The 11,027-nt window shown below is 36.9% G+C and overlaps 1 protein-coding gene across 2 annotated transcripts; it reads left to right on the top strand.

Moving 5' to 3' along the window:
- The first annotated feature begins 3,116 nt into the window (after positions 1-3,116).
- Positions 3,117-8,153, top strand: LOC104244787 (uncharacterized). Of its 2 annotated transcripts, XM_009800281.2 has the most exons (3): positions 3,117-3,296; positions 5,721-5,884; positions 6,052-8,153. In XM_009800281.2, exons 2-3 carry the CDS (start codon positions 5,845-5,847, stop codon positions 7,938-7,940), a joined length of 1,929 nt encoding a protein of 642 aa, XP_009798583.1. In that variant the 5' UTR covers positions 3,117-3,296; positions 5,721-5,844; the 3' UTR covers positions 7,941-8,153. The 2 variants fall into 2 exon arrangements, with proteins under 2 accessions (XP_009798583.1, XP_009798584.1); XM_009800282.2 differs by lacking the exon at positions 3,117-3,296 and having other exon boundaries at positions 5,981-8,153.
- The last annotated feature ends 2,874 nt before the right edge of the window (positions 8,154-11,027 follow it).

Consider the following 11,027-nt stretch of genomic DNA (forward strand, 5'->3'; position numbering starts at 1 on the left):
TTGTCTCATACCACTAATGTCACTTGTATAAGACATAAAATAAAATTTTCAGAAGGCCAATGTGATGGGGACGAATGCTTGCCTAAAAAATAATATATTGTTTTCGTGGAATGAAGCCCCACAACCCACCCACCAATAAATTGAATTATTTTTGCCTTAAATATTTCGCTGACGCCATGCCATAATCCAATAATTAGAAAAATAGTTTCTAATTAAATTAAGATTTGAAAAATACCTAGTAGTTGTAGTACTAAATGACGTAGTGCTCTATTATTTGTACAAACTTGTTGGTATTTTGTAGTCTATGTACACTTTACCGTACTGGAACATTTTGTTTGTTGGAAGCACTGAAAATATGTGCTCCAATAATGTCAACTCTTTTCCAAAGTCCCACGAGAAAGAAGGAAGAACGATGAGAATTGAACTTACATTTATTATAACGGAGGCTAATGTCAATATCATTAGACCATGATTATTTTTTAAAATTGTTTGATGTTTACTCCAACTGATATATATTTTTTTGTGGGTCAATCTTCTACATTATAGAGTAGAGTTTACCCTTTTAGTCGGAGGAAAAGGCAGCGAATATATTATTCCAACAGGTTTTAGCTTTTCATTATAGTTCATTAGCCAATATTTTAGTAAATTGTCGATCGCAGATTTAACATTTTTATGCTACTAAATTCATAGTACCACCATGATTAATCTTTTTGGCGAGCGACGTTCTTCTGAGAGTTTATTGAATTTAGCTTGGCTAAGCGAAAATATAATTATGAGGTCTAAAATGGAAATAAAATGTTGATCAAATTGGAATACAAAAACATGCTTCTACTATCCAAATAATGGCCAACATCATAAACAGAAATATTTTAAGAACTTAACCGTGACATATTTTCCTATTGGCATATATAACATACCATAATTAAGTCAAAGTTTTTTTTTTTGTTTCAAAGTCAAACGTCCAAAAATTATCAAAAAGTCATCAGAATGTACATAAATTGTTGTTGCGTTTTAAGTTTCCTATTATTTTGTACAAATAGTAACATATCATATTTGTGGCAAATACTGAGATTTACTACGAGTATCTGGGCATACACAATCGCTTTTCTCCGAGGGATATCCACAAGTTTGATGTATAAATTTTTTTAAAAGTACCTACAAAGCCATTAAGGATCAAAGTTTGAGTGCATTTTCTGGATAAATGGTAAGGAATTTTCCGTAGGATAATTAAATAACTTAGAAGAGAAAAAACAAAAACAAAGAGCTGTTCAACTTGGTTGGATCCATAATTAAGACTTAAGATAGTAACTCGTAAAATTAGATATATATAGCCAATGTTGCTTCTGTTTGTTTACTGTACGTAGCATGATGATATATGTATTAATTTTAATTTTAACTGCTAAAGTAAATTTTATTGATTTGATATAAATATATTATGCTAGTAAATTTATACCGGTTTCATATACTTAGTACTAGCGCTGCACGGCAAGTCGGCAACCCTAAAATTTGGTAAATTAAGATACTCCATTGTTTTCAAAGCTTATAGTGAGTGGTAGATAACTAGCTATAACAGTCTCACACGCAACAAATGCTAATCAAATTCTCACTATATTCTCTTTTCTCTTTAAAAAAAAAAGAAGACACGCTTCAGAATTATAATCGATGGATCATCAGCTAGGTATTCAATTAACGTGTATAATAATTGAAGATATATATGCTCGTATACGTGGTACGTTAGTTGGTTCTTATCGTTATAGTTACGAGATAGAGATAGAATTCCATTGGTCTAATTTGGATAACTACAAGGAAAATATATGGATCTATGCCGAACATAGCAAAATTAAGGGAAATAAAAGATTCTTGGAATCGCAGTTATTATAGGGGGAATCAACGAATATGAATTTTCATTAGCTGGCAGTAAACTAGATTCCAAACTGTTTCCTTTTGGATGCTGCGAATGGGGTATGAGTAAGCCTCGTGCCACCATCTTTTTTTAATTGTTGTTTGATTGACGTCATACCCAAAATTTGGTAAGTAGGCCTTTGATTGATATAGTTAGAGCCTGTTTGGATATTAAAAAAAATTATTTTCTTTCTAAAAATTTTAACTTTTTTTTTAAAATCAACATTTGATCATAAAATTTAATTTTTACTTGAAAATGACTTTTAAGAATTTTCGAAAATTTAAAAAACTTCAAAAAAATGTTTTTCAAAATTTTATGATAAAACAATAAGAACATAAAAAAATAAGTAGTAATTTCTGAATATGAAAAAACATGTCAAACCAATTTTTTATGACAGGAAAAAGAAGAAGAAATGACGCTAACAAATCTGGGAGTGGAAGAGTATAAAATTACGAAAATGCCGGACAGGTTTTTTCCTTACGTCAGGAACCGCTAACTAGAAAACCGTACTATGCAATATGGAGTAGATTTTTTCGGGTAAAAGCTCTGAAATATTTTGGGTATGACACGACAAATTCACATAGACCACAAATTTCCACTGATATTGCTTATGTCATCTGAGTGTGACCTTCAAATTATAATTTTTCGTAAATTTACAGCTAAGCCCTTGCCCTTTGTTCCCTTTTTAAACTTCAAATAGGGTAAAATGGTAAATAAATAAAATGTCTCTATCACTAAAAAGTAAGCAGCGTTCATACCAATGGGTCGTATGCTTAAAACCGTCCACAGAATACAGTTGTTGTGCTATTGACGATAAAGAGCATCAATATGGTGAAATATTTGGAATCACTTCATAATTAGAAGGGGTGTTATATTCGAGTTTCGAAAATAATTTCTCTAATTAAAAAGTATCGCTCGACCTGGTGTATTAAGTTCCCGCTATGCGAAGTTCGGGAAAAAGCCAAATTACAAGTATCTATTTTACACAGTCTTACCTTACATTTCTACAAGAGACTATTTTTCACGCTCGAATCCTTGACCGCCTTGTCACGTTTAACATTTGCGCCAAAGCTTCCCTTCCCAGATGCTCAGAGCATTGAAAAAAATAAATAAAGGGCAAAATTGGAAAATTGGAATCCAACAAGAATCCCTTTGGGTGACGTTTGATCAATAATAAAGAGGTGTACATATCAAATTTAGCTCTATTTATCAAAACAACAACTAATAATTATTCTCTCTCTTCTCTTCTCTTCTCTTCTCCTTTTCTATTTTTCTTTTTACTCCACTTTGTTGGAGCTGAACAAGGTTTCAGTTCTTCAGTTTCTCTTTCTAGAATAAAAATAGTAAATTCTGAAAGGATGGCTTCAATTGAAATGGATATTTTCTCTAACGGGTATTTTTCTTGAATTCTTTATTTTCATTCTTCAATCTATACCTTTTTTTTTCTTTTCTCATTTGAGTAACTTCAATAGAGTTATATTTGTTTTGTTGATAATTCTGTGTTGTTCTGTATTGATTAATTATAGGAGTGAAACTCATTAATTACTGTTTTATTATATTTCTGTTTACAGTAGCTGTGCTTGTTGCTAAATGTTCCTGCATAGACAGCTAAAGTTTCTTGTTTTTTGCATATTTAGCAGAACAACAAAATTCTAATATTTTTCTCCTTATTATGTATAGAAAGATTTGACTTTTTGCCTTTTGTCAGTTGCAGTGTGCTTTATTGGAAACTATGTAATTGAATAGCTTTCTCTTTTTGGTTCTTTTTACCTTTACTCGTGCCTACATCTTTTAGTATATCCAAGTCTTGTTAAAATACTTAATTGATTAACACGATCAATAATTTGAATCTATGTTCTTTTTCCCCCATAGTTTTGGAGTTTCTGCTGTAGATCCCGTTTTCTTTCCTACTCAAGAAGGTGGATGAATTCAAGGAAATCTTGGAGTGTAGCATACTTTTTATTGGAGATTGCCATAAAAAGAGTTGCAAGGATGAGTCTTGAAAAATTTGCTTCCTTATTAGTTTGTTAACATTTTTCTTTTATACCTCAAATTCTATCAAAAGTATGGATTATATCCTCTTAATTATGGTATAAAACAGCATAATAGCAGCACAGGTAATTGCTACGCAAGTTGTAGTATATCAGATTTGTTGATCATAGAGTGGAGAATCTTTCCTTTGTTTCTTCTTCTATTAGTGTGCAGGATTGCAAGTCCTATGAATCTGTTAGAAAATAGGAAAGTGTGGTGTAGCTAGTACGTGAAGTTAAAGGTCAACCCAAAGTGGTTTACATGTAGAAATTAAAGTGTAACTGGCAAAGGAAGCAAGAAAATAAAAGGATCTTGTTCTGTAGTAACATAACTGTTGTGGTCTAGGATCTTCACAGACATGAGATAGAAGGGTTGATGCCTGTGCTGGGAAATCGGTTATTGATTAAAACACTAGAAAATGGATACCTTAGCTCTCTTCTTAAAAGTATTAAATAACTCTGAAGATCCTCTAAAGTTTTTACTCAATGTTACAGAGTTATGGACCTGGTTAGATTAAAAGCAGCCATCTTGTACCATTTTCAATACTTACAATTTTACTAAGTTATTACTGAATGGATAGCTTGACATATATGATGCTTATATGCCTTATTTTTAGAAATCCTGATTATAATCCAAGAAATGGGCATTTAACATTCTTCTTAACAGTTTTTAATGGTAACATTTGACACCATTAAATCAATATATGGTCCTTAAAATTGTTTCCCAACCTTTATTGATATATGGGCCTGGTAGAATTAAGTGCAGCCGTCTTCTATTCTCAGTGTTGGTGATTTTAGGTCACTTGCAAATGCCCGGATATTTTTTATACTCTCATGTATGCATGCCTGTTATGTAACAACAACAACAACAATAACGACAACGATCCAGTGAAATCCCACTTAGGGGTGTCTGGGGAGGGTAGTGTGTACACAGATTTTACGCCTACCCCGAGGGAGTATGCAGCAACAACAACAACAACAACGACCCAGTGAAATCCCACTAGTAAATGCATGTTATGTAATAGTTTTAAAATTCTTTTGTTTTTTTTAGTGCACTGGGTATGTTGTTGTTGTTTGTTTGTTTGCTTTCTTCGGTTACAAATTATATATTGAATTATTTGATTCTGGATATTATGTGTTTGAGGATTCTTTCTCACATCCTTAGAGAAGAGATCTTCATTTTTCCACACTGCAAGGCATGAAAGAGTAGAGATTCACTTGGAAAAAGGAAGCACCTTAATACCCTATACCTTTAAGAATTTGAGGCCCTCTGTTTCTTTTAAATATTCAGAATTAGTTTCTAGGCCATGGAAGATTATGCTGATTCTATAGATGACATTAATGGTGAGGTTGATGTGGACTGTTGTGAAAACTTCTTAAGTTGCAGCAAGTAATATACCTTGTTTGTAATGCTAGCACTTATTATCTGAATTCTTTAAATCCTCCTTCCTACCTCTATCTTTCTGCCCTTTGATTCTGTTATTATCTCCCTCTCTTTCCGCACGTATTGCAACATTTACCTTTCAAATGTCAAACTGAGCTCTTTATTATTAACTTTTATTTATGTGGCATGCAACTTGTCCTTGACATGTTAACAAAAGAAAAGACAAAGTTGCAATTTTGCCATCTGTATTCTTGTTGTTTAAGTCCTTAAATGTATCTTCATGACGGAATTGACATCGCTCAAGGATGTGATTCTTCAAATTATGCTTGAAGGGGGAAACCTTTCCATCTCCCATATCTTTTGTAGTTCACGAATTCTGACATCCCGTTTTCTGTTTTTTCAGGTTTTTCAACTAAAACTCTATACTGTGAGACGTGATCTGCTATCGTCTTTTAGTATCTTCCTCATCAGTTTGTATATAAGAGCATTGACACAACTCTTGATGCCCCTCTACAAGATTAGATAAAATGGATCGATCAGACACATCAGGGTTTGTGAGTGGAGGAGGTAGCCCATTTAGGACTTACTTTACTTGCTTCTTTCTTTTGATTTTTGGGTTTCTCCATTAATATGTGAATAAATTATTCAGTTAATTATTTTCAGGTCAGCTTTTCCCTAATATAGTTTGATAACATCCAATGATCTTAATGAGAAAAATATGTGCCTTGTTCCAGATGTCGAGCTCACAAGGAGTGATACAACATTAAGATTGGATTGCTTTGGTTATGGAGGAAATGAGTTTATCAGATTTGGAGGCAGTGGAACCAACAGTAGAAGCCATGTTATGCAACAGAATGCTGTTGATGATGGGTTTAAATTGGTACTTGGTTTGGGCCCAACACCTACAATGTTTTCCGATGATTATTGCCCTGGTGTAGCTAATAAAAACAAAGGGTTTACAGCCTTGTTGAATCAGGGGCTATCATCTGAGAGTGATTCAATCCTCAAACTTGGCCTCTCTGGGAATACTGATGAAATTTCCAATGCACTTGATTTTTCTGCTATCACTCAGAGTACTGCTGGTGCACCTCATCATCTTGATCAGCTATCTTCGGATGGAAATAGACCAGCGATCCCTGTCCTGGATGAAGGTTCTACAACGGCCAAGAAGTCGGGTGGATACATGCCTTCACTTCTTCTTGCTCCAAGAATTGAAAACAACCAACTATCCTTTCAAAACAAGGAACTTTTGGAGCTGGGTGCAAAATCGAATTTCCATCTCCCTGAGCTGAGCTCTGAACCTTCTTGTATCTCTGATTACTCAATGAGTACCATGTCCGAACCAACGACAATGGCTACATCCTCACGCAAGACAAACAATCCCAAGAGATGCAAGTTTCCGGGGTGTCCCAAAGGAGCTCGAGGAGCAACAGGTCTTTGCATTGGACATGGCGGAGGACAGAGATGCCAAAAACCCGGATGCAACAAAGGTGCTGAGAGTAGGACTGCCTACTGTAAGGCCCATGGAGGAGGGAAGAGGTGTGAGCACCTGGGATGCACTAAAAGTGCAGAAGGTAAGACCGATTACTGCATAGCACATGGTGGTGGGAGGCGCTGTAGTTTTACTGGAGGTTGCACCAGAGCAGCACGTGGCAGGTCAGGCCTTTGCATCAAGCATGGTGGGGGAAAGCGGTGCAATGTGGAAGGATGCACTCGTAGTGCCGAGGGGAAAGTTGGCTTGTGCATTTCCCATGGTGGTGGACGTCGTTGCCAATACCCTAGTTGTGCAAAGGGCGCACAGGGAAGCACTTTGTACTGCAAAGCACATGGTGGTGGAAAGCGTTGCATATTTGCTGGATGCACCAAAGGAGCCGAAGGGAGTACGCCTCTTTGCAAAGCACATGGTGGCGGAAAACGGTGTCTCTTTGATGGTGGTGGGATATGCCCCAAAAGTGTACATGGAGGCACGAATTTCTGTGTTGCACATGGTGGTGGGAAGAGGTGTGCTGTTCCAGGATGCACTAAGAGTGCTCGAGGGCGTACAGATTGTTGTGTTAAGCATGGAGGAGGGAAACGTTGCAAGTTTGAAAACTGTGGAAAGAGTGCTCAAGGTAGTACTGACTTTTGCAAGGCTCATGGTGGTGGTAAGCGTTGCAGCTGGGGAGAGGGGAAATGTGAGAAGTTTGCTAGGGGAAGAGGAGGGCTATGTGCTGCTCACAGCAGCTTGTTACATGGGAGGAATGCTAATAAAGGAGGCATGATTGCACCGGGACTTTTCCACGGACTGGTCCCTGCTGCCTCCCCCGTAAAGACCACTTTTGAGAAGAACAATCGTTCCTCTTCTATGGTGAGCATGGTCTCAGATTCAGTTCATTCACTCGAGAAGCCGACTGAAAGGCAGCAACTTATACCACCACAAGTATTGGTTCCCTTGTCAATGAAGGCCTTATCAACTTGTTCTACCCCCTTAACTTCAGAGAAGCAGGACGACAGAAGCACCGACCTTCGGATTGGAAGAAGCAACACAAGCAACAACTTTGAGTTTGTTGTCCCTGAGGGTAGAGTTCATGGTGGTGGGCTAATGTCATTGCTTGGGGGAAATTTGAAAAATGCAATAATGTGAAGTTGTTCACTTTGCTATTGGTGAATTTGTACTCTCATGAACTAGTATTCATTTCTGTTTTTTGAACGGTGTATAAATGTTTGTATCAGTTTTGTGGGACTCATCTGTTAAGTACATAGGTTATGCTATTGTAACTTGTAATTGTCATTCAGATATCCTATTGTCAGGTTGCCTTATTCCTGATTAAGTGTAAATCTAGTCGGTTTCGCAGAAGTTCAGATTTTCTTTTTTAAAAAATTAGAAGACCCAGAGTGGGTATGTATATTACAGGCAGAAAACATAAAAACTGCAAGTTGGGGATTGGCAGAAGTTCACTTATATTTAATATCTAAATGTTGGACATATGTTTGATAGTTGCTAGCTCTATAATGATGTTGCTAATACTACATGTCACGACCCGGATTTTCCACCATCGGAATTGTGATGGTGCCTACTCTTGAAAGCTAGACTAGCCGACAAATACAGTTTTATCACATTAATTATTAACCAGAACAGAAATAAATAATAGCTAAAGCCAAATAGAGATAAAGTGCGAAAGTGTTATAATAGTTCATCAATTCTATTATATGACTACCCCAATGATCTGGTGTCACAATCCACGAACGTCTAAGAAATTCTACAAATACTGGTTCAAAACAAGTACATATGTTCTCAAATTAGAAAGAGATAGGTAATTCAAAACGGGGGAGGAGGGGGGCTCCAGGATCTACGAACGTCAGCAGATCTACCTTGGGTCTCGCGTGGACTGAAGGCAGCAACCCAAACTCTACTCACGAGGTCCGACACCGAAATCTGCACAGAAATTGCAGAGTGCAGTATCAGTACAACCGACCCCATGTACTGGTAAGTGCCGAGCATAACCTCGGCGAAGTAGTGACGAGGCTATGACACGACAACAATATGTAAACATGTGCAATTAAATCATATACGAGAAAGTAATAACAATGGAAATTTAACAAAACATAACGGGAAGGGAAAACATGCTGAGGGGAATATCAAGTTCTGACAGTAATACAGTAAACAAGCAAAATGAACATCAGGCTTTGAACCAACAGAAGTAATAACATAGTAACATATGCACGGCATCACCCTGCGTACTTTTACTCTCGTCCTCACCATAAGAAACAACAAAAATGGCACGACATTACCCTTCGTACTTTTACTCTCTCAAATCATGGCACGTCATCACCCTTCGTGCATTAACACTCACAAAATATGGAACAACATCACCCTTCGTGCATTAACACTTACTCACAATATCGTGCACGGTAGCACCCTTCGTGCTTTACACTCTTCCTCACCCAAACAATAGAAACAATAACATCCTGGCAAGAGAATCAGCTATAACCAATCTCGTTTCAATAGTTAAATTCACAATATAAGTCTCAACGAGTCAATACTCAACAATTACCCAATAACAAGACTTGTTCAACATGAAGAATAACCAGCTTAAGCATGGACAATACGTAATAAGAGACACAATGGTCACAAATATAAGACTCACTTGCATGTTATGACCCAACAACAACGTATAGATACTCGTCACCACACCTATACGTCGTACTCAACAACTAAACACGTAGAAAATAAGGCAACAACACCTAATCCCTCAAACTAAGGTTAGCCACAACACTTACCTCGATTCCACGGCCACAATCAAACTCAATTACCACTTTACCTCTCGATTCCACCTCCAATCCGCTTGTATCTAGTCATAATTAACTTAATAAAATCAATAAATGCTTAATTATAGGTTTTCCAATATTTTCTCCAAAAAGTCAAAAACTGACCCCAGGCCCACTTGGTCAAAAATCAAAGTTCGGACCAAAACCCGATTACCCATTCACCTCCGAGCCCAGATATGCAATTGGCTTTAGAATCCGACCTCAATTTGAGGTCTAAATCCCCAAATTTCACCAAAAAACACCCAATTTCCCATGAAAATCCCTAGATTTTGTGATGAAATCTTGTAAAAAGATGAAGTAGGTTGAAATAAATGAGTTAGAAATTGTTTACCTATGATTTGGGGAAGAACTACTCTTTAGAAAATTGCCTCTTAAAGTTTAGGGTTTGAAACTTTGAGAAATGAGTTGAAAACCCGTCCAAAACACTTTTGAACAGTTGTAGATATCGCATTTGCGATTAGGGGTTCGCAAATGCGAACAATTCATCGCAAATGCGAACACTTGTTCGCAAATGCGACCTATTCACATCGCAAATGCGATCCTGAGCTTCGCAATTACGAAGGTCACCTCCTAGCCCACTAATCGCAAATGCGAAGCCTGCAAACCTGAAATATACCAACAATTTTCTCAAGTCTCAAAACACTCTGTGGCCTATCCAAAACTCACCCGAGCCCTCGGGGCTCCAAACCAAACATGCACACACGTCTAAAAACATCATACGGACTTGCTCGCGCGATCAAATCGCCAAAATAACATCTAGAACTATGAATTCAACACCAAAACTCATGAAATTCTCAAGATAGTTCAAAATTTTTATTTTCTCAACCAAGGGTCCGAATTACATCAAATCTCTTCCGTTTTTTATCAAATTTTACAGATAAGGTCTAAATACCATAACAGACCTGTACCGGACTCCGGAGCCAAAATACAGGCTCGATACCAACAAGATCAAATCTTATTAAATTTCCAAAAACCATTATATTTTCAATTAAACAATTTTCTTTCAAAACTTTCATTTCTTGGGTTAGGGACCTCGGAATTCGATTTTGGGTATACGCCCAAGTCCCATATTTTACTACGGACCCTACAGGACTATCGAACATGGGTTCGGGCCCGTTTACCCAAAATGTTGACCGAAGTCAACTAAAATCATCTTTTTAAGCCAAAAATCATTATTTCTTAAATTTTTCACAAAAAGCTTTCCGGTATCGTGCCTGGACTGCGTGCGCAAATCAAGGAGAGATAAAAGGAGGTTTTCAAGGCCTCAAAATATGGAAACTGATTCTAAAACAAAAGATGACCTTTTTGGTCATCACATTCTCCGCCTTTAAAATAACTGCTTGTCCTCGAACGGACATAGAAAAGTACCTGAGTCAGTGAAAAGATAGGGATATCGGCTCCG

Source organism: Nicotiana sylvestris, chromosome 1 (assembly GCF_000393655.2).
Source record: "Nicotiana sylvestris chromosome 1, ASM39365v2, whole genome shotgun sequence".
Lineage (NCBI taxonomy): Eukaryota > Viridiplantae > Streptophyta > Magnoliopsida > Solanales > Solanaceae > Nicotiana > Nicotiana sylvestris.